The 25792-nt window shown below is 29.9% G+C and overlaps 1 protein-coding gene across 3 annotated transcripts in view; it reads left to right on the top strand.

Moving 5' to 3' along the window:
• Positions 1–25586, top strand: part of LOC143078966 (protein deacetylase HDAC6-like) — an 87643-nt gene extending 62057 nt beyond the window's left edge. For all 3 annotated transcript variants that reach the window (XM_076254064.1, XM_076254054.1, XM_076254049.1), the window contains exons 23-35: positions 1664–1768; positions 2162–2230; positions 3244–3370; positions 4784–4849; positions 8475–8534; positions 9268–9357; positions 12797–12900; positions 14579–14646; positions 18265–18577; positions 19307–19409; positions 21072–21197; positions 23803–23885; positions 25214–25586. In XM_076254064.1, the coding sequence (XP_076110179.1) occupies positions 1664–1768; positions 2162–2230; positions 3244–3370; positions 4784–4849; positions 8475–8534; positions 9268–9357; positions 12797–12900; positions 14579–14646; positions 18265–18577; positions 19307–19409; positions 21072–21197; positions 23803–23885; positions 25214–25223 (1324 nt within the window). In that variant the 3' untranslated portion in view covers positions 25224–25586. The remainder of the gene's footprint in view (positions 1–1663; positions 1769–2161; positions 2231–3243; positions 3371–4783; positions 4850–8474; positions 8535–9267; positions 9358–12796; positions 12901–14578; positions 14647–18264; positions 18578–19306; positions 19410–21071; positions 21198–23802; positions 23886–25213) is intronic.
• Positions 25587–25792: the final 206 nt, after the last annotated feature.

Here is a 25792-nt window from a genome sequence, read left to right as displayed (position 1 = left end):
CAGCCCAAGAGCCGCATGGCTCGAGGGCTGATATTGGCCGAGGGCTGATAATACATGTGATATGAAAAATGACATGTTATGATCTTTTTATCATATGCTTCAACAGTAGAGAAAAATAACAGATTCATATATTGATCCTTCTACGTGGTTCCCGAAAAGAAGTTGAAAGAGTTAAAAGTTCACGAACATCGGACCTAAAATTTGATACACTCAATATGAAATCTTTCTATCATATCAACAGAGAAAAAAAAACACATTTTAATATGGACGAATCGACAAAAAAATAATTCAACAATATACATAATGAACATTGTTTGGAAAAGTCAACTTTTTTAAAGTAACTTTCTAAATTATGTTTCAGAAAAACTTACAAAATGCATTTATTCAATATATTTTTTTTTAATTTAATTTAATTATTTTACACAATATACTTTCCAGTATTCAAATAATTGTTTTGTACACTACTTTGTAATGTTTTTCACTGAAAACGTAGCATTGAGGTGTATTTTCTGGAATTTGCCGAGTATCACCGGAATGCCATGTGATAACGTTACGGAAAGGCATGTGATAACAATCGAAGCATGTGATAAACTTTTCATATCAGCCCGCTAAGCACCAATTCGAAAAATATGGAAAATACTTTAATTTAATGCTATTATCATACGGTAAAAATCATATGTTATTTAGTCTAAGTATATGATAAATATATATATACGGTTTTTACATCCCTACTGGCCATAGGTGTGAAATTATTGTAGTGTTTTAAACTTATGACATAGTTTATGTTTAAGGCTCAAACTTTTCAATTCAATTTTATGAAAAAATCAGGTGAAATGCATATGACTTTTATTTGACCTCTTGATAAATGACTATAGTTGCAGAAAAGGTATCACTCAATTGTATTTAAATTCTATTTAGACTTTATTTTGGGGACATTTGTGTCATTTTCATTCCTCTTTTTGTAGTATTTTGTATCAAATAAATAAATGCATATTTTTCACCATAAAGAGATAATATTTTGCATTTTAACTGATGGAAACCAAATCTATGAAAGAATATTTTGAATTTTAACTGATGGAAACCAAATCTATGAAAGAAGATTTTGAATTTTAACTGATGGAAACCAAATCTATGAAAGACTATTTTACATTTCAACTGATGGAAACCAAATCTATGAAAGACTATTTTACATTTTAACTGATGGAAACAAAATCTATGAAAGACTATTTTGCATTTTAACTGATGGAAACCAAATCTATCAAAGAATATTTTGCATTTTAACTGATGGAAGCCAAATCTATGAAAGACTATTTTACATTTTAACGAATGGAAACCAAATCTATGGAAGATGCTGTTTCCATACATATGCACGTACATGACACAAACAAATAAATACACTTATTTATAAAAAAGCAAAGGAAAGAGGGTTAGATATTAAGAGTGTCAATTTTAATATTTTTTCCTAACTGTATTGCTGCTTACTATTATACTATATGCTGTTTCCTAACTAAGTTTAGCATTTCCTTTTTACTGCAACCATGTGGTAAATTTTATAGCAATTCTGATCTTTTTGGCATTCACATGTTCAATTAAAGTAGATGCTTTAATGGCTGTAATTCTACGGAAAGGTTTTATTAGCATTCATTAAAATTCTATTTTGTAGACCTCCTGGGCACCATGCAGAGTGTACAAAATGTATGGGATTCTGTTTCTTTAATAATGTAGCTATTGCTGCTAAGTATGCACAGGAACAGTTTGGATTAAAAAGGTTAGAATTTTGTTTATTTGGATTGCTTATTTATCCATTTACTCTGACATTAAATGATAAAAGGATTACAACAAATATGTATATTGGAACTGATTTGTTTTGTGGAAACTTGATTAGGAGCTAATGTAAAAATTGCTAAGTGTTGAAATCAATATAACACAGGTTAAAAAGCTTTATTCCGGTAAAATTACTGTAAATTTATCCAACTTTATTTCATGACTCTCATTAGGGATATGAAATTCCTGTGAAACTCATAGAGAAAACACTGATTCATTTTTGGCAATAACAATGGTTGAACTTTTTTTTATATCATCTTGAAAGAATTTTAAATTATCCTGATAAAAAGTTGATTTATCATTTATGACTACAACTCTTTTTTGTTTTGTTTGACAGAATATTGATTCTAGATTGGGATGTTCATCATGGAAATGGAACTCAGCATCAATTTTATAATGATAACAGGTAATAATTTTATAACATTCCCATTGTGAAGTGGGTCTATATTGTATTCATCTTGTCTGTCAAATCCTCCTACAGGTAGTTTAGTCCCACACTTTTCTCAGTTTCATTTTTTGTTGACATTTTGAATTTTAAGGCTGAAATGAATTAAATTTATTTTTATGAAGGCAGTACAGTGACCTATAGTTTGTCTCATTGGCAATCATACCACGCCTTCTTATTTTTGTGTTAATATTTTTCGTCACATTTCTCCATTACAACAGTAACACAAAATGGAATGACTGAATATTTGGTAAGCAGCTTGATATTGATGACTTGAAACATGCCAAGTCTTTTAATCGGTCAGACAACTAAAATTGCTGTTTTCCAATATTTTTTTGGATTAGGGGTATGGTAACTATAACAACACATGTGACTTTTTATTAAAATTTAGATTTTTGTAAAATTTTGTTCAATGATGACATTTTAGTTATATTTTCTAAATTTTACCAATTTATATAGCAAACTCAAGTACGCATTGTTTCCCCTAAAAAAAACTCTTATTATAATTTATTGAAATTTTTTGCAATCTCGAGCATATAATGCCATTCAACTCATAATATGTTTTTGATCAGAATATCCTTTAGGATTTCCCTGACCAAAGCAGGGACTTTGCAAGGGACTGCTTTGCCTAAAGTATCTCTTTTTATAAATGGTATTTTAACATCAAATTGGTATAACAGTCTTTACGATGAACTGTTAAATCTACAGGCCCGAAGCTCAATTTTTGAAATTTTTTAGTTAGATTCTGTTGGCCTGTAGATATGACTTTCCCAGACCCTAGAACAATTTTACAAGCCTGGGCTGCCTGGGCTGCCATTCAGCGTGAAGACTGGTATAATTGGTCAGTGAGTCTAGCATTATGTGACTTAGGCTCATAACAAACATATTTTTTATTGCAAGTTTAGTACAGATATTATTCTTATTACTGATGAAGTAAAGTAAATAATTTTATTTACAAATATTTCTATTTCTAGTGTTCTGTTAATAAATCTCCATCGATATGATTATGGTTGTTTCTACCCATCATCAGAGGATGGTTCAGAAGAGAAAGTAGGAGAAGGAGAAGGAGAGGGATACAATGTTAACATTGCCTGGAATCATGTAAGAATATATAACACAATTTTATATAAAATCCCCAAAACACACATGTAATTATATGATGATATTCTTGAATTGTTTCTTAACATTATAAAAAAAGAGGATTTAGTTTGATTGCCAATGAGACAACTCTCCACCAGGGATCAAATGACGTAGAAGTTAGCAACTATAGGTCACCATAATGTCTTTAACAATGATCAATAAAAATACCAAATACAAAAGTACAATGATTGTTTGTAAAATTTTAGTCACATTTTTCTCAGGAACTTTGAATCAGAACAACCTGAAACTTGGTATCAACATTCATGCTATATTGTAGTAATACAATTTCACATCCATTGCTGTTCAACTTTGTGTTCACCTTTAATTTTAGCAGGGTATTTCCTTGTTGGTATATTCTCCCTCTTTTTACTACTTATTATATTTTAAAATCCCAATATAGTCTGAGTTGATGGTTTTCAGACTTTACACTATACATTAAAGATTTGTCAAAAAGAATCATTTTTAAAAAAAGTTGTATGAATGAAAAGTTCATCTAGTGTTTGAAAAGTGTTTAATAAATATCATTTACATTTTTCAAAAGTTAGGGAAAAGTGAATAAACCATTTATTCACACCAAAAGATGCTAAGTACTAAAATGTTTGTCAAAACAATTTTTCATTTGATGGTGTCATAAACCTCTTACATTATATGAGTGAAATGTGTTAAATATTTATTACACCAGATACTGAGTCCAACTTGGCTAGAATCATTCCACTGATGGATAAACGTGATTTAGTTTAGGTCAAATTTTGAGAACCATAATTCACGTTTTAACAACACCTGTCAACAAAAGTATGTGAGGTGGTGTTTTTATTAACAATATATGGCTGTATAATTAACTCGTTGAACTCATTCAAAAGTATGTGAGGTTGTTGTACATTAAATATATATGGTGGTAACTTATTGCTGTATAATTAACTCATTAAACTCGTTTAAAAGTATGTGAGGTTATTGTCTAAATCAACAATATATGGTGGTAATTATTGCTGTATGATTAATGAAAAATGCAATGATATATGTTGTTCTTTCATTGAAGGTAACCGACTAAGACTTAGATAGTACTACAAATCATAAAACAATCATATTGTAGTCATTTGATAGGAATTTTTGGTTCATTAAGCAATATGGATTTATACATTTGACAATGTTACAATAATAATAGTCCCCAATAAAATGGGAATAGTACCAACCTGCTGCAACCAAAATTGGAGATAAAATGGGTTTTTTCTGTATTTGTATATTTTTTGTTCATCTGTAATTATTCTTATTATCAAATGGCTATCTACTATCATAGAATCAGGGGATATGTGTTTCTGTAATACTAATATTATTTGCATATTAGATTCTTATTATCAAAGATCTGTCTTCTTTCAGGGATACATGGGTGATGCTGAATATATAGCTGCTTTCCATCAAATTGTTATGCCTATTGCATCCCAGGTTAGTAAATGCATAGTTGTAGAGCATGTGACATTTATGTTATGAATGTGAGATGTAGGGATCCTTCATTTGGTTGTCGTCATAGCATCAGCAATTAGGCTCCTTCTATGAGATTTATAACATCAATTACACTGTCAGATTTTCATGGAATTTAACGAAATTAGGGCAGATGTTTTATTATGATCAAAAGACAGTATCCAGGGCTAAGTTATGAAAATATTTAATTTCATATGTCATATTTTTCTAACAAAAGGGCTAACTATTTAAGGCAGTGCTTTAATATTTTATTATCAAAAGGACTAGCTAGTCAGTGCTTTAATGGTATCACTCAATAGTTTGTTTCAACACGTCATCATAGAAATCCTAAAAAGTGTGATTCTTCATATTCTGTGTTTTTGTTGTAATTCATTAAAAAATGTTCTTTTAAGTGAGGATGTTGATACAGTATGGTGTTAAAGTTTGTTAGACAATAATGTCAAACCTTTATAGAATTTTATGAAATTTTGGTGAAGCTTTTTGATGATTCAAGAGATAATATCTCATGTTGAAATTGAATATAAATTTTTTCCCTTTTTCTGCATTTTACTGATAGATGGATTTAGTTTTTTTGCAGTTCAAATTTACATATACAGTATGGGATTGAAGTTTTTTTACATGATAAATTTGTAATCCTTAATCTATTGTTATGAAACTTGGTCAAAAGCTAATCTTAAATATTACTAAACTTCATCTGAAGAAAAAAGTTTGAATTAAAAAAAAATCTGTATTGTACTGATAAATGGACTTATCCTGATTCAGAGTAATTTCTCGCAATTTGATTGGCTGATATTGTCCTCATAAATTTCAGTACAATTTTTTATAACGTCTCCCTTAATTATCTCCCTTATTTATTACGTTAGTTGGAATTATCTCCCTTATACCATTGACCTAATACAAAAAAAAATTTGAGTTGCTTTATAGTGCTAATTTTTTTTAATTTCACAGTTTCAGATTAAATATCTTTAATATATTTGATTGATATTGTCCTCAAATTGAATTTATTCCCTGCTGGACAAAAAAAGGTCATCATGATCTATTCCTTTGTCTGTTTGGCATACTTCTGATTTAAGGATGTTAATGTATCAGATTGCAACCACCTTTCGCTTACTATATATAGATAATAAAATTGAAGTTAGGTATTCTCAGTATTTTGAGATATATGAAAAATATGTAAATAATATGTAAATAATAATATGTAAACTAACAAAATCAGGATAAATTCGTTACACAGTGTTCAATTGTCCTAATACGGAATTTATCGGGTCAATAAAATTCATATCAGGTTTGGCTTCGCATCACCCGAAATGAATTTTATTGACCCGATAAATTCTCGTATTAGGACAATTGCACACTGTGTAACTAATATTACAATTTACAGTTACTCTTACACTTGGACAATCATTTACAAATCTTAATAACTTTTTATCAGTTTGTTCATTTTGTGTTTAATTTGATTGCAATTCTATTTTTGAAATGCCATTTTCAACTGTAAAAATAAGTTTTAGTTTTTTTTTTTAGAATCTTGCAATGACATTTAATCATTTAGATTTTGTAGATTTGTTCTATTTAACTGATATCTACCGGAAACCAAATGTTTCCTTATAAAATATTTTATACTTAGAATTGCTGTAAAAGCCTTTAAAAAAAAAGAAGAAAAACCCAAATTCCATAACTGAACTTTTGTGTTATCACTCACAGTTTTAGTTCTAATTGCTTTTGAAAAAGAAAATAGGTGTAGAATATTTGAAGTAAACTTTTTTATTCCCTGCTGGACAAAAAAAGGTCATCATATCTATTCTTTTGTCTGTTTTGCATATTTCTGATTTAAGGATTTTAATGTATCAGATTGCAACCACCTTTCGCTTACTATATCTAGATAATAAAATTAAAGTTAGGTATTCTCAGTATTTTGAGATATATAAAAAAAAAGTCTTATATCCTTTTATGTATGTATTTTTGAGTTTTTCCAATGATAACTTAATAAAATTGAGAATGGAAATGAGGAATGTGTCAAAGAGACAACAACCCAACAAAAGTGCAGAAAACAGATGAAAACCACCAACAAAGCAAGAATTAATAATTAGTACTGCTTAAAGTCATATAAAACAAGTTTTTTTTGTGTTAATAATGTTAAGGAAAAAATTGAAGGTTATCAAGCATAAATACTTAAGTAAGTCATCTGTGCATTTCTACTTACATTTTATTTTATTTCAAATCCATTACGTAAAAATCAACAACAAAAAATTATTCTGTCACAGTGTGATTGATAATCGAAAAACTTAAGTTGCTAATTTACTTTTGGTATTTAGTGCCAGTGTTTATTGATTATAACCTTGATAAACAATTAACACAGCATTATATATGTTAAGGTGAGCAGGTGTGTGTAAGAAGTGATTTAAAAAAAAATGTTTTGCATTCTTTCCCATTTGTTAAATAAACTTTTCATAGCAGATGTTTTAAAAAATGATTTGGTGTATTAAATATTTTCTCTGAGAATCAATTTACAGTTTCATTCTTTCACATTTGTTTTCTTTTCAAGGATTTCTCTATGCACTTTACAAAATAATAACAAACATTATGACATTTTAAGGTCACTGCCTATGGGAAAAAAATATTGGCAAATAAAAGTATAAGGTACCATTAATCCAATAGTAGTACTGTAGCAGTCTGGAATTTTTGGGTCATGTTGACCATGATGTTACTTAAGTGGGCCTCCTGTGAAGGAAGTAAAAATAGAAATCATTTTGGTATTTCTTAAATTGTATTAAATTCTGCTTCTGTAATGTTGACCATGATGTTACTTAAGTGGGCCTCCTGTGAAGGAAGTAAAAATAGAAATCATTTTGGTATTTCTTAAATTGTATTATATTCTGCTCCTGTAAAATGCAATACAACAAATACTGTGGTTCCCAACATTTATGACCTGTAATGAAATACATTAATATATAATAAGCAATACAGCAAGGTGAATTACTTGCAACAAGTTTAATAAAACAGTTCTTTTATTGCTCTGTGTAAGATAATCTACTTAGGACACTGCATTCAATTACCCTGCATATTTGGTGCATGAAAATCTGCTCAGTGCACTCCATTCAGATACTGAGCACACTCTATGCATGGTTAGCAATTTACCCAAGCAAACAGTACATCACTATTTTGAAATGAAGACTTGGATAATTATAAATATCCAAATAATATTATAATCAAGTAGGCACTTTTACTTGGTGCATTAAATAATAGATTTAGATAGACTACTAAAAAGTAAAATCACAAAAATACTGAACTCAGAGGAAAATCAATTCGGAAAGTCTATAATCACATGGCAAAATCAAATAACAAAACGCATCAAAAACGAATGAACAAGAACTATCATATTCCTGACTTGGTACAGGCATTTTCAAATGTAGAAAATGGTGGATTGAACCTGGTTTTATAGCTAGCTAAACCTCTCACGTGTATGACAGTCACATCCCCATGGAGGTTCTTGGAGAGAAGCTCCCAGTAGGAACATGCTATCCATACTTCATACAAAATCTTCATTTACTGGTGACATAATACTCAATAAACAAATGTTGATTCTTTTCAGTATTCTCCAGAGTTGGTTTTGGTATCGGCTGGTTTTGATTCAGCAATAGGTGATCCCTTGGTAAGTAAATAGTCATAATAAACCTTTATAGTTTGGATTATATAAAAAAGAAGATGTGGTATGATTGCCAATGAGACAACTATCCACAAAAGACCAAAATGAGACAGACATTAACAACTATAGGTCACCGTATGGCCTTCAACATATTATGTTATGTAGCCAGTCTCTTCAGATATTGTGTATACCAATCACATCAACCATATAGCTACAACAAAATTTTGAAAAACAGTCGCTAAATTCAGATGATGCCAAGGCTGTCAGAAGTTGCCTTTTTCATCAATGATTGACAGTTATCTGGTGCTCTAAAGATATTGTTGAGGGCACAAATTGTGTCCCGAAATTTCACTCTGTTTATAGGCACTGTGACCTTGTCTCAACCTTCTGACCCAATGATTGATGAAGGTGTGGATGAAGTTTACAGAATTTAAAATAATGGATAAAACAAAAAATATACAACAGAGCAAAATAGGCAAAAAATTAAGAATAGAAAATGAGTGGATGTAAAAATAAAAAGAATAGAAAATAAAAATTTGCTGAAAAATCAAGAATGGGTAAAAGAAAAGAATATGTAGATTAACATTGTTAAATTAAAGAAAACAGAAATTGGGACCATGCTATGAATCTTTCAATATGAGGGTCTTTTACAGCAAGCTCACATAAAATAATTTGATAGAAATTATGAAAACTAAGGTGTTCATATTATGTTCTAATAATTTGTTATTATATTTTTCAGGGTGGTTACATGATATCACCATCAGGATATGCCCACATGACACATATGTTGTCCAGCCTAGCCAATGGTAGAGTTATTCTATCTCTTGAGGTAAGAATAGGTATACAATTAGGCAGCAGTAGTTTACCAGTGTTCATTTCTTTTAAGTCAATTTAAAGATACAGTTCAATGTAACAAACATCAACTGAGGGCATCCTGACTCAAACTGGAGAATCACATGAACTCAAAAGGAACAAGACACTATTCTAACATTGACATAAAAAGCATTGAAAATAGACTTGATGAAGTCCATCACACTTCGACATAGCTATCAACACGATAGCATCATAATGCTACCATAGCACATTCAGAAGGATAAAAAATACACTTAAGCGTCAAACCATCGCACATCAGTATAACCATTGCTGTTCTGAGTCCCATTAATTGTGTTTCAAATTCTTACATATATATAAACTGGTATCTCTAAACTAATGAATTTGTTTTTTATCCAGTCTTCTAAAGCTAAATTTTCTTTTATTAAATTGATGCCATTGGTGGCTACCCATCATATTTGTTGAATCAAAATGATGAAATATGGCAGATTTTGGTGAAAAAACTTGTGAAAACTTCAATTAACGCTTTTCAAATTTTAATATGTAGTTTCTAATGACAAAGTGTAAGTCATGTAAAATATTGACAATTTTCACCTTTACCATGTTTACTATTCAAGATTTATGATCCTTGATACATTTGAAAATGGCACATTGTGTCATTGCTATGTAATAACTTAAGAACTGTTCAACAATGCTTTTCAAATTTAGATATATTGTTACTAATGATAAACTGGAGACCAAAACTGAAATAATTATTTGAATCAAGTTTTTTTTTCACTTACCTGTACTGTAACAGTATTAACATACCCATAAACTGGAAGTCCCAAAGAATAGTAAAAAAATCCAAATAAATAAGTAGTGATCCATGGAAAAAGGAAACTGCTTTGAAATCTCAGTTTATATATTGTGTTATGTATTGCCTGGAGCTCTTGATTAGATATTTTGTATACAGTTAAAGCATAAGTAGCTATAGATGAAGCTGGAGGTTTTTTTTCAGGTTGAGCAATTTTCCATCAGTAACATCAGTTTGCTTAATACTTTTCCCCAAAAAATGTTAATGCAACCAATGTAGACATACAAATTAGTAGAAGCCATTTTATTACATGATATTGTATATCCTCAAAATGCTGGTTACAACTTAATCTTGAAATGCCTTTGCTGAAAAGTAAAAAATGATGAAAACATCATTTAATGGTCAACTGATAGATGTGAACAGTGAACACAGCTTAACAGGATAAGTGATTATAAACCCTTTATTAGAAACAACAAGCAATTACTTGCAGTACCCTTTGAATTATGATTTAATATCAAGTGTTCTTGTACTGCTAAGTACATTTATTAATAATTATTACAAAAACAACAATGTGACATTTATATGATTAAGAAGAAAAGATTAGTGTGTCTCCTGGTCAGATTGCAGTTGTTTGTGTTACTTTAAAGTGTTAAATGCCAGAGAAATTAACCTCAAGATATAACATGTGGTCTCTACATGTTAACTGAATGTGTCTAGGATTTTGGCATCTTTATAATAACATTAATTTAGAAGTGTGAGCTGGAATGGCTGTATAAACAATACATATATAATATTAAACATAAGAAATCTATTTTTCATCAGAGGTTCTCATCTTTGAAACGCATGAATTGATTTGTTAAAATAATGCTAAATGCAAACATGTAGATGTCATACATCAATTCAAAGTAAAGTAGAAGGATTTTTTCAATACAACTGAATAAATTATAATGAAAAAAAAATATGATGAATTTATTAATGTTTTACCTTTTTTTCAAAAAAGTTGATTTCAATGAATGTTTATTTTGTTTTTGAAAGAATAAACATTTGTAATATTTCTTTAAGATGTAGGCCATTTTGTTTAGGAATTATGATGTTTCATTGAACAGCATTTATCATGGGGAATGGATTTCTTTGTGAAACATAATGAAACTTGCTAGTAAGATTATGATTGGTCATCATTTTTGATGCACTTGAATATCATTTCAAACTTGTGATATTTCATTCTCTGTTCATCTGTGATCATCCCAAACTTGTGATATTCCATTCTCTGTTCTTCTGTGATCATCCCAAACTTGTGATATTCCATTCTCTGTTCATCTGTGATTTTGTTAAATTGTCTGAATAAGGGATTAAGGTAGATCATAAGTATATATTTTTTGAGACAGAATTTTCTTATAATTTGCCAAAATGAAGATTTTACTATGCTTTTCAAAAATTTAATAAAAAGTATGGGTCACCATGCTATTTTTCGAGCTATGAGTCATTGAAAATTGACAAAATGTGGTTAGTTTGTTCATGAAAAAAACCCATTAGTGTGCATAAAAAAAAATCTATGAGATAGAATTTTGAAATAAATTGTGAGAAGATAGTTTTCATAATATGTTTTAAGAAAATAAAAAGAAAACATGGTGTCACCAAACTTGTTTCCTTGCTACAAGTAAAAATAAAAAATCTCTATTAGCCCAGTATAAATTTTGTACTAAAAAAGTTATCTCCCCTTAAATGGCTCATTTGAAAAAAGGATTTTTAAACCAAATAAATTGATATTTGTTCAAATATTTTGTAAAATACAATTAATTAACAAGTTTTCTTTATATAGAAAAACAGTCTTACCATTGAATTGAAAATATGTCTCCAAATTTGCAGATTAAGCCAAATAACTAGACTGATTTTGTACTGTGATTGTACAATCCAAGATGGCTGTATACCATGAATCTACCTTAAAAGACTAAAATGTACTGTTTCAAATATTTAAAAATATTCTAGCATCTCTCTTTTGTAATGAAAAGTAACTGATGACTAATAAATAGCTGACTTAAAAAATGCATGAAAAATGTAAACCTAAATAGTTTTATAATTCAACTAATTGATTTTTTAAACTTTATTTCTTTCATTCTTGTTTAGCTCACCTGGCTAAGAGGCCTCAGTGAGCTTTTCTCCATCTGAAGTCACCAGTCATCATACATCACCTTGCTCTGTTAACTTGATAAAAAATCTTATGTACCGAGTATATTTTAACTAAATTTGGCCACAATAATTATTATTACTATGTACTAGTAACTAGTTTAAAAATAAATACCCCTACCAAATAACAATTAAGCTGACATGGTTAAATATAGGAGATAGGAGTAAAATGGAAGTTTTGTATATTATCTTGAAAACAGTTATTAATAGAGATTATGTGGCGAGAAATGTCCAGATGTTGAGATATTTCATTGTCCTTTAAATCAAAACTGTCAGACTCTTATAAAAGATATTGCCCTTGTTTTCAGTTGCAATTATCTATTAAAAAAATATTTCTTGGAAATTTAGTTGCTTCATGCCAGCACAAGCTTTATTCTTTTAACAATTTATTTAATTTGCACCTGTCTACAGATAACAAAGAGTTAGGTTTTAATTCGCATAACCTTTTACTTTTTTTCAGGGTGGATACAATCTTACCTCCATATCTCACTCAATGTGTATGTGTACATCCGTATTGTTAGGAGATTCATGTCCTTCATTACAGATAACAAAACCTAAGGACAGGTAATTTTGAATATTTAAAAAGAGGCTCTTGGAAATTCCTAGCTTTGAATAGAACTTACCTTTTAGGTTTCAGACAATATAGTTCAATATGAAAATAAGGAGATGTGGTATGATTGTCATTGAGTATCATTGCGTATAAAATAATTTAAAAGAAAATTAGAAGAATAGAAGAGAAAGGATATGGGTTATCCATTCACAACACAAAATCAGTACATGCAAAATAAAAGATTTAAAAAAACCCAAAGGAACTGCACTTCTACCTGATTGAGCAGAATTTTTAGTAAACTGAAGATCACTCCACAACTGTACATATCACTGGCGTCATAACGATTGAACTGACTTTGATAACCTAGACTTAAACTCATCAAGTCATCTTCAGTTTGCTGGTTGAACAAAACACTTGTTTCTATCATGCAAAATACGCAAAGAAATCAATTATCTGGTTGTCTGCATATATATATTGTAAAATATCTATCAGCTGCTTGACACAATATGAACTCTTTTGAACTTGTTTACTATGCTCACTCTGCATATTGTAACTTGCAGCTGGTATATTACAAAAATTACATTAGATGTATGTTTCATTATAATACGTTATTCTGGTTGGATACACTGCAGGCTCACGTTATTCCTTAAGCAACTGCATTACACAATAAAATTCATCATTCATGATGACACGAGGTCCCACAATAAAGTGCACAGGTAAATTAAATAAAAACTTGATAAAAATCATGTTTTCATGATCCTAGCTAAAAAAATGTAATTATAAGTATTGAATGCTTCTTTTTGTAACTTCATAGGGTTGTTAAAGCGTTGACCGTGCACACACTTTTAGATTGAAGCACTTCCGCACTTCTTACAAAATGTACTTTGGTCAACGCTTTTACACCCCCCAATCAAGTTACAAAAAGAAGCATTCAATTCTTAAATATAATACTGAGTATGAAGATAATCTGATATCAAAATTATCTAAGCCACTTAAATTTATTGCAATTTTATTGATAAATGAGCAGGTTAATATGTAGTGTGCTTTTGATGTTGCTATGATGTCATAAACATGCAAGTATGTTGAAATTAATATATTTTACCATAGTTTGGGTCAAAACACATATGAGTAACAGCTTTATTTACATACACAAAAGGATATTTTACACACATTTAAATCTTTGTAAAATACATTTTGTAGCAAAATATCTTTTGGGGTAAAGCTGTTGCTTTTATCTAAATGTTAATGACAAGATTTCCAAAATGAGATTATTTTGGCAGTTTTGCCTTTATGCACTTATTGTAAAAAGTTTGAAGCCCAAATGTCAATATGAAGTCAAAATTTTACACAGCCAAATGGATTTAAGAACGGTTTAAAGCCAGAATGGTGTCCACTGAAGACAATATTTATATGTCAAAGTCAACTCTTGGTGTTTTGCATATTATGAAGTTTTGTTTCTAGGTATAGGGTTTGAAGGTTCACATGTTATTTGAAGTAAATTACATTTGGAACGAAAAATATATAATGTGAACAAATTTCAGTATTGTTTCCTGACTGGCACAAAATTACTATGGATTATTGTTGTCAATTAGTATTGTCAGAAATCTGCCACTGAAAGCTTTCATATAAATATCTGAAGCAACATTGCTTTCATATAAATATCTGAAGTAACATTCATAATTGTCTTTTCAGTGCAATAAAGACAATTAAAAATGTATGTGATGTTCACAAAAATTACTGGAAGGGTCTTAAATTCAGAGGTAAGATATTACAGTTATTTTCTTTGTCTCAAGTTCAACTCACTTTGTATTGGTTGTAGGTTATGTTGTAAATGCTGTTTATCTTCCATGTTCCACTTTATAAAAACAGAACTTTTCTTCTCAGATTGGAAATGAGCAGGTACAGTTTTGGGCTTAAGGATGTTTGCTTGTCATATTTTTGGATTTTTTGTCAGATTTTCAAAATCCTCTGATTTTATCCATTTGAATGCCTTAAAAAAATTTGCACATGAACCCCCATTTTTCTTTTCATTAATCTTTTATATGTATAATTATACGCCATTTGTAAAATTTTATTTATTTTTTAATGGTTTTTGAGAACTTTAACTGGTCAATGATAAAGCTATGAAAAATCAAGAGAGAACATTTTCCCGCCAAAATTTCAATGGCTTATATCTCGAAAACAAGCACATTGACCCCTATAGTTTTTTTGCTTTTTGGATTCTTCATCTAATCCCATATCAATATATACTAGTTTTATGAAAAGTTATTTATTTTGAAACTGAGCAGCAAACTTCCTTAATTTGCCAAACAAATTCAACAAATATTGAATACCATCATTATCATGATTTTCTGAACTGGTTAGAGATGGCAAAACTAAGTTGAATTGGATAGGGTTTAAAACATTTTGCATTTTACATCAGCAAATGCATTGTTTTAAGGTAGTTCAGCATTGGGGAATGACAAGCTTTTAGCATGTGGGTGAAAAGGGGGGTTGGAATGTGGAGAGGTGTGATATTGGAAAAAGAAGGGAAAAGGTTGGAAGTGGAAAATTATTACAAAGAAGCGGGATCTGGGAAATGAGCATCCTCCCCCTCACAACAGTGTAATTCTTATTTCTCCAATTTTAAACAAGTTAATTTCTCCCTAATTCACAATGGTTTTTTTGAAAATCTTTATCTTTATAGCTGAAATATTACTCTTTTGAAAATAGGTAGCTAAAATTAATAAGCTGTGATTAATAAATCATAACTTAGATTAAAAAAAATATCACATTAATTTCAAATTACACCATTTTACTTTTAGATTATATTTATAAATATATTCCTCCAGTTAGAACTTAGAAGAGATATTAATTTCACAGTTGAAATTTTAACCCTTGTTTCACCTTTCATCTTTGGAGACCTATACATGGCTTGCGAAAAAAAAAGCAGACAAATTGGCACAATTAATTGTAGAAGATACCTTCTTAACCCCAAAATATTAAGAACAGAACTTTATAAATTTCATGTGTCGGAAGCACTTTTCTGGATTTACCATCACCAAGAATGTTTCAAGCCAAATATTTGAACGTCAAATATTTAAAAGCCAATTGCAAAAGTTTCTATCATCAATTTTTGAAAACAAAATTCTCATTAAACATTTTCTCAAAACAAAAGAACTTTCAATGAACCCCTAAAGATCCAACACAAATATCAACTAGGAACACCCAAGGTGTGTTCTGACGCATTCATTCATCAACAGAACCACATATTGTGTGAATTTTATAGGTTTTTTTGTTTTGCGTTACTTTCCTACTGACATTTATAATAACATGCTGTATAGGCAATTAGAGGGATTTTGATGTCTCAGATTTATCCAACATCTGTTATTCAATGTACGCAAAGCTCCTCACTTGTCCAGATTATCTTGTATTAGAGAATAACAGGAATTACCACTTGCATGAAATAAATATTTAACAACATTCTAACTATGAAAAAAATGTTATTCTTATTTGAAAAGCAATATACTGGGAGATGAACTTTAGCACAGAAACTTTAAAATTTGCAGTAAATGGTTGTTTTCATACAGACACATCAAGATGATAGAATTTTAACAATGGACTGGCCAACAGAAAAAAGAGCAAAAATTTATCTACATATTGTCGAAAAGTCATGAGAAAATTAAATTCCATAGCTGTATGTTGTGCAAATCAATATTTCTCCTCCCTTGACAGTTCAATTTTGTTTATTTTAGATCAAACAAATTCTAAATATTTAGAATGAATCTGTTATAACACATGAATCAGTGATAGAGTCAATATAACTTCATTCAATTTTTATTGGAGACACTCTTCTAGCAGAATTGTAAGCAAAAACCAAACCATTAGGCCACACCAATTTAATTACTTGTTCGACGGACCCGCCCGCACCTATTTTTTTTAAAGCAGAATTTTTTTATTTTTTTTATATTCCCGCTTCCCGCATCCGGAAATGTAATCGTGTCCATTTCCCGCACCGTTTTTTTTTTATTTGTAAATATTATAAACAGATATTTGCACTTGTTTTTATAATCACAATCTAACATGTATTTACAACGATTTTAAACATATAAGCACCCAAGTACACTGTGTCAATGTCTGTGATAATATTTGATTCAGCATGAAACCCATTTATCCCAAATGGGAGTGCTCCGATATAAATAGAAAACAGAAGAAAATACCTGTAACAAAACATTGGTTTCCTTCCCCCTTACTTAGATTCCCTATCAAAATATGTTCGTTGTTAGAAATAAACTTCAAAGAACTTCGGAAAGAAATGCCTTCAACTGCAATATGCTGGCGATACAAAACTATCCATACCCCCTGCATGTTTATGCACCTGTCCTGATTGATTCAGGGGCCTGTCGTTCAGCAGTTAGATATCGTTCGTTGATGTTCATAAATATTATTTGGTATTTTCCCATTTGTATATATATAAATTAGATCGTTGGTTTTCCTGTTCGAATTGTGTACATTTATAATTTTGGGGTCCCTTATAGCTTGCTGTTTGGTCTGGGTCAAAGCTCTGCCGTACGTACTATGACCTGTATTTGCTATTATCCCTCAGAAGGGCACATATGGGGTCATTTTACTGTTGTAAAAAAGAAACTTGAAGAAATACCAAGGATTTGCATAGTGTTACTATACAAATCCTTTGAAGAACTTAAAAAAATTAACTAAAAGAGGGGAGAAATACAGCATATTTAAATAATTTTAAACAGCATTACTATATTCTTAAAGAGAATTATTTATGATATTATTTATTTTGAATAATATTAAAGTAAATGTGTTAACATGGCCTAAGTCCAGGAATATTACAAAATTCTTGGGCATGTTTTGACCATTTAATACCAGATAGATATATAGTTCTTTGGGAAAATATGAGCTCTTTTGTACTAAAAAGTTTTATTTACAAAAAAATATATTGTAACTTATATTGACCCCTCATAAAAAGGATATTTATAAAATTGAGGAGTTGTTCCCAACCTGATTATGACTTGGATGGAGAATTGTCTCATTAATTGGCACACATACATATACCAAATCTAATTATTCAATTATTTATTTGATGAACAGGGAAAAATACTTCATAAATTAAAAAAATGTCAAAGTACAAGTGATAAATCAAGTTTTAATATTGTCAAAACCTACTATTTTATGTTTACAAAAAAAAAAATATAATCGCTCGCCTTTACTTTTCAAGCTTCGCCTAAAAAATTTGCAAAAAAATATTTTTTTATTAAAATTTTCAAATCGCTCGCTCGCCCCAATTTTTTGAGTCCAAAAATCTGTAGAACAAGAAATTAAATTGGTGTGGCCTTACATATATATTCTTTGCTAATTTATTGCTCTATATTTAGAAAAGATTCCTGATCTCATACCTCCAAAAGATCAATCTGCAGGGATTAAAGATGATAAGAAAAAAAATACAGACTTTCTGCCATTATTTAGTTCTGACGTACCAAAAGATGAACCTACTGGTACAAATGCTGAAAAAGACACAGATATAACAAAAGATAAAACATCAAACACCAATAGTGAAAATGTTTCTGAAAAGAGTTCTTCAAGACAAGATAGAGAAAGAGAAGGTTTACCGGACAACAAAACAAGTCAGGATGGAGATGAGATGGACAAATTAGCATCAGCAACAGCAACACTTACAGTATCTGAAAGGTAAATGTTTGAAAAAAAGCCCAAAAAACTCAGGGGTAAAACTTAGTTTTTATAAAAAATAAGAAGATGTTGTATGATTGCCAAAATGATGACTATCCACCAGAGTGAAAAGGGCTTAGATGTCTGTTATCTTATAACCAGTTGCAGATAGACAACATAGGACAGTGGCAAATATATGCAGAATGTTAATATGTCTATTTAGAATAAAATTCTTAGAAGATTCTTTAAATGAAGAAATTGATGTAGTATTATTTTAGTATTTTGACCTACCGGTATTTGTTGAAAACCATAATGGATAGATAGAAATTTTAAAAAGGCAAAATGATCTGTATGATAGTATATCAATGAAGCCCACATATATTATATTGTCTGTTCACTTATATGGGATGATATTACCATCCCCCCCCCCCCCCCCCAATTTTCAATGAGGACAACCAATTATGAAATAAGAGGGTATATCTGGCAAATGCTTAAAGTAAAAAGTAAAAAAATGAATGTTAGTTTAAAAATTGCAGCATTTGTATAGAATCTGTATAAATAATAGTTGAATTGATAAGGATTTAGAAGATGAAATTGGAAAGAAACCGTCTAGACAAATCAAAAATTTAGAACGGAGTAGATTAGATAAGAAAATGTTCTGTCATTCAAAATAATATTTCATTGAATCTATTGAATCTAATGTGTTTGCATAAAGATTAGGGAAGTTTTTGATTGTTTTCTTTTTTTCAGTCCAAAAGTGTTCAAGGAAAAAATTGAAATACATCTAGATGATTTCCCAGAGATAAACTTCATTCAGTTAATAAGAGCCAAACAGAAAACATTGGAAACAGAGGTATGTTTATAGTTATTAAATCAAATATGAAAAAGTAGGAAAGAAGATGCTGATTATATTGTATTAAAGATTATTTTAGCAGGAAATTGATTAAAACTTATAGCTGAAAAATGAATAATTGAAAGACATCTGTATGTTTACAAAAAGAAGATAGTTTAATAAAAAATCTTGTTTTAATTAAGACGATGGTCTGTTAAAACTAGGAACTATGATGCAAATTATTATCAATATTCAACATGTTACAAAACAATTGACAACACCTTTAAACCTTGATGTCACTTGTCAGTAGTGATGCTACTGTTACACATATTAATTCTCCCGTCCAAGAATTCAAACTGTGTAGTCAAAGGTTTCAATTTTGTTATGACCGAAAAGCAAAGTGATATGACGAGCAACCAATAGGTGATAATATAATATTCATAAATTTATAAAATCAATTTGTTAAACTTACAAGTGCTGTAGGTGACACTTTAAGTGTTTATTGTGGATTTGATGCAGGGAAGGGGATATTTTAACCATGTTGTGTGAAATTATTCATATGTTGATTCAATACCAGGTTGCACTTGAACCAAATGCTGAGAAGTTACAGTCAGTCAGTGCTGATAAATGCTTTGTTTAACACTAATTATCAAATCCCAAAGGGGCCAAAATATACTTGAACTAAAGAAACACACGTTCAGGAATAAGAACCACAATTTAATATTTTTGATAAACTTATTCACAAAGAAAGCAAAGTAAACTTGAAAATCTTCTGTACTCCCAACAAAATGTATGTGATAACTGTTAGTTCTTAAGGAAAATTTCTACCAATTACAGTAAATTCAGAAATTATCTCGAGGATTATATTAATGCTTAGTATCGCAATAACAAGAACTCGTATTTTGATAACTGAAACATAGATCTGTATGCAGATTATTTTGTAATCGCAATAATTAAATTCCCAATTTTGTCCATTTGTGAAAAATAGCAATAATAGATGCACAGAATAATTTCTCAATTTACAGTAGCATTAAGCTTAAACCACTTATGCAAAGCAATGTGTGTAATGTAGGGAATGCATTATAAATTAAAAATATCTGTTAGATATAAAAAAGAAGATGTGGTATGATTGCCAATGAGACAACTATCCACAGTGCTGATTGAATAAAATAAAAGACATGGTCTCCAAAATAAAATTTGACATGTACAAGCATTCCAAAACATATTGTGTCTTTTAAAATAATATATTAAACAAATAGTTCCTTCTAGAGACTCCAAAATACCTGTTTTTGCTTTGCATTTTTAAATTATATGAATACAATGTTATTATATTTTTATTGACTAGAGCACAAAAATATGCAAAACAATTAATGAAGGGAATTTACATCTGTAAGAAGAAAACCAATGACCATGTTGACCTATATATAGAACTTATTTACTTGATTTTATAATATAAAGTTTCCATCTTGCTTCTTTTGTTCTGCATAAAAAACAGAAATAGGTGTTTTTTTTCTGGACTTTCCAAAACCAATAATAAATGCTACCATATATAAATAGCCATTTGTGCCGCACAAACAAAATAAACTAACAAATTGATTTTTGGAGGTATTTGGCCTGCTCTTCTTACATTTCTAGATGTTTTCACCTTGATTTACAAATAAGTAAAACAAATTTTCTTTTAAGACTAAAACCAAACTTTTCTTGAGAGGCCAAGCATTAGAAACCAGGGGTGTAGAACATACAGAAAAGGTTTTGTATGTTCATGTATATGGAGAGAAAAGGGAACATGTTAGAAATGCTGTTCAAATGGTAAGTTTCAGTAATTGTTTCATATCAGGTTCACACATTGTTGGCAATATAATGGTACTTTATGCAATTGTCATACAAGTGAGAGGTTTAACTAGTTACAAAACTAGGTTTAATCCACAATTTTTAGCTCACCTGGCCAAAACAGCCAAGTGAGCTTTTCTCATCACTTGGCGACTGTCGTCGCCCATCGTCGTTGTTGTCGTCATCTTCGTCCATTAACTTTTAGAAAAATCTTCTCCTCTGAAACTCCTGTGGTTTAAAAAAGTTATCTGATGACCCCAGCAATCAACCAAGGTGGCCGCCATGGCTAAAAATAGAACATAGGGGTAAAATGCAGCTTTTGCCTTATAGCTCTGAAACTAAAGCATTCAGAGCAAATCTGACTAGGTAAAAATGTTCATCAGATGAAGATATATCTGCCCTGAAATTTTCAGACGCATCAGACAACCTGTTGTTGGGTTGCTGCTCCTAAATTGGTAATTTTAAGGAGATTTTACATTTTTTGGTTATTTTCTTGAATATTTAAATAGACAGAGATAAACTGTATATAGCAAAATTGTTCAGCAAGGTAAGATGTACAAATAAGTCAACACAACCAAAGGTCAATTGGCCCCTAAAAGAGTTATTGCCCTTTAAAGTCAAGTTTTCACATCTTTTCTTATTTTTTTGTAAGTTTTTACAAAAATATTCTCTGTTTGATGATATTCTAAAACTTTCAAAATATAAAATGAACATGAAATGTGTACCAGTGATATGTTGTAGCTCTTTTTGGATCATTCAGAAACCCATTTCATGTTTTCTGGTGTTAAGAATTATAAGTGGGGGTATGCTAATACTCAGTACTTTGAAGAATGTTTTTCCCTCTTGCCTAGAAAACTATAATAGATAATGTAGCATTAAATTATCCATAGAAGATAAAAATGAGTAACTATATTCAGAGTTATTGTTTTTACATAAAGTTTATGCTACTGGTTTGAATCCAGTTGCCTTTTATCTTCAAAAACATTAATAGATAAACAAAAACTGTTAACAGTAAAAAATACCATAATCAACAATGCAGGACCTAGGAAAATATTAAAAAATATACAGAAAACATCATTTATCTAAAAAAAAAATTAAAAAATGCAATAGACAGAATCTGTTTATTAAAAAAAAAGTTATTATCAAAGCAAGATATGCAAACAAGTAACATATATCTGAAACATGATTGTTATCTGAAACATGATTGTTTTGTATAGTTTGACCTTTAACAATATATGTCAGAACTTTATTATTATTATATATTTTTATTAATTTGAGAAGCAAACAAACAGTTATTGTGTCAGTGGTATTTAAAATATTGCATAGATTGTGTAAGTGGAGGTCCGTTTGAAAATGAGCCTGGAAGATTTTTTGATAATAATTCGATAATGTCAGACAATCAGAGCACAGTTTTGATGTTGACACACATTTGAAATGACCATTTATTTATGCCTAGCTATTTTAGGAAAACTAATTACAAAATGTAAAATGTTAGACACAATTATGATATATAATGTGATGACTTAAAAATCAATGATTTTAAGATCTCAAAAACATGTGAAATTCAGTGGAGTTTAAAAATGTTTGTGAACAAATTTAATAAGTTAATTCATCACAAATGTATTATGGACATTGCAGCTAGCCTTGGGATATTTTATAGTGATATTTTGGAGTTATAAAAATGAACATTGTTACATCATTTTGTGTCCATAATGGCAATTTATTTTTTATTAAGAAAGTACAAGTGTTTTTTTCTTCCTGACAAGTAAACTATCATAATCTCCTGCAAAAAGTGCAAGTTCTTAAAAAAGTTTGCTTGACATTGCATTTGGAAACAAATCATTTTCTTTTTATGCCCCACCTACAATAGAAGAGGGGCATTATGTTTTCTGGTCTGTGCTCCGTTTGTCTGTGCATCTGTTCAGGTTAAAGTTTTTGGTCAAGGTAGTTTTTTATGAAGCTGAAGTCCAAACAACTTGAAACTTAGTACACTTGTTGCTTATGATATGAGCTTTCTAATTTTAAAGCCAAATTAGACTTTTGACCCCAATTTCACAGTCCACTGAACATAGAAAATGAAAGTTTGAGTTTCAGGTTAAAGTTTTTGGTCAAGGTAGTTTTTGATGAAGCAGAAGTCCAATTTACTTGAAACTTAGTACACTTGTTGCTTATGATAAGATCTTTCTAATTTTAAAGCCAAATTAGACTTTTGACCCAAATTTCACAGTCCACTGAACATAGAAAATTAAAGTGGGAGTTTCAGGTTAAAGTTTTTGGTCAAGGTAGTTTTTGATGAAGCAGAAGTCCGATTTACTTGAAACTTAGTACACTTGTTGCTTATGATATGATCTTTCTAATTTTAAAGCCAAATTATACTTTTGACCCAAATTTCACAGTCCACTGAACATAGAAAATTAAAGTGGGAGTTTCAGGTTAAAGTTTTTGGTCAAGGTAGTTTTTGATGAAGCAGAATTCCGATTTACTTGAAACTTAGTACACTTGTTGCTTATGATATGATCTTTCTAATTTTAAAGCCAAATTATACTTTTATAGAGTTTACAGCTGTTTCATGATTACTTTACAGGTCAATGAAATTAAAGATACAGAAATTGCATCAGTGAATAGAAGAAAAAACACAGAAAATGTTGAAAACACACCTACAAGCAGGTAATAACAAAAACTTGACTTTCTGAGTTGAAACTCATATTTAACAATAGGGACTAAAAAGAATATTGCAAAACATCAGATTTTGGCTGAAGAAGATAGTTGTTATTGAAAATAAGGGGAATGATATTGGGTGTAATTACATTGGTTGTAATGATATATATTGATTTCCTGGTGAAATAAAAACCGATAATTTCACATGTAAAATAAACGTGGTTATTTCACTCCCCTGACGTCATAGGCATTGTCAGTAACGTTGGATTAAAATAAATTGTGAATGCAAAGAAAAAGATATAGTTCCTTACATTATCTCAATTAATTTCATTGAAAAAGTCATTTGCCAATGTAATAAAAATAATAACTAATCAAAGAATTCAAATATCAAAAATTATTCAACTTGTGACCGAACAGCACTATACAATTATTGCCTGTTGAAGAAGTGAATATCCAAAATTGTCAACACAAGAAGGTTATTTCATTGAGGGCGCAGCTGGAAGTGAAATAACTTTTAAGGGTTGACAATTTTGGATATTCATCGATTCTAAGGGGTCACAATTGTTTTATTATACTGAACTAACAGTGGAAAGGCCTTTCAACACTAACTATATTCTTTACATAACACACACAAAAATACCTTTGACAGCTTTGTGCTTTAGAATTTCTCGAATGTACAACAAAGGTAGAATCTTTTTGTAAAATATTGATGGCCCTGAAAAGGACCTTTTTATAAGAGACATCATCGGCTGCTGGCACTCGTTTCATGTCCAATGCCTTATTTCCTCTTCTCTCGGTGGGCTTTCAGTCTAATGTGAATGCTGCCATTTTGTTTATTTACGTATGTGACGTCATTTTACGGGAGATAACTCAAGTAAAAAACAACAAACTCAAAAGATTATTCACCGGTGAATAATATGGTTATTCACCACTGGTGGAAATTTTTAGGGTTATTCATCCTTCCTTGCAATTGAATGAAAAACAACTGAATTATTCCATGTCACATGATAACGTTTCACCCAATAGAATTGTTTAAAATATTCGTTACTTTATAATGTGTTGTCAGTTACTTGATAAATATTTTTCTCTATTTGAATTCTTTGATTTGTTATTCTATAATTCATTAACAAGACCGCAACCATACATTATGAAAAATGACTTCCTTTCCTGGCTTCCTCCACCAACAAAACTGGCTGCCATGATAAAGCCAAGAGTGTGTGAGTGGAGCTACAATAACAAGCAGTTAAATCAGTTTAATTTATTAAAACTTATTCTATACCAACACAACTATGAAATCTCTACTCCATGTTGATTTGAGGAATTCATTTTTTTTGCAGTTTCAGATAATGGTAGACAATTCAGCATTGATTAACTTGATTTGGAATAATCAATGGTGTTGGTTACCACACATGGAATGATGATACTTTGGCATGTGTAACCATAAATCCATGTTTATTGTGATAAAAACATATGTATTCAGTGATAATTTATTTTATATGATATATTGACATATTTATCAGAAAAAAAACTATTTAAGAAAAAGAAAATAAGAATGTTTAGAGGAAGTATTAGTGTCCCAATGACATTTAAATAATTGTATAGATTTTATTTGTTTTTAGAATGATAGGTTATTAGGGAAAAAACCATAAACTAACATTTTCTTTTAATATGAGAATAATTGTATTACAATAAAGGATAATATTAAAGGAATGTGTATTATTATTTCCTTGTTTTGGAAACACTAGTCACTGTATTTTAAGCCTTAAAAGGTAGTGTTGATCTTTAAAATATCATTTGGAAAGTAAAGATATTATTCAGTCAGGTTTAGTCAATTTTCAGACTTGATGTGTACTGGTAAATGACATTTATTAATCAAGCTGAATACAGACTAAAGAGATCTTAGTTGACTGTTAGCA

The sequence above is a fragment of the Mytilus galloprovincialis genome, chromosome 1 (assembly GCF_965363235.1).
Source record: "Mytilus galloprovincialis chromosome 1, xbMytGall1.hap1.1, whole genome shotgun sequence".
Classification (NCBI taxonomy): Eukaryota; Metazoa; Mollusca; class Bivalvia; order Mytilida; family Mytilidae; genus Mytilus; species Mytilus galloprovincialis.
This window is presented reverse-complemented; position numbering and strand designations above follow the sequence as displayed.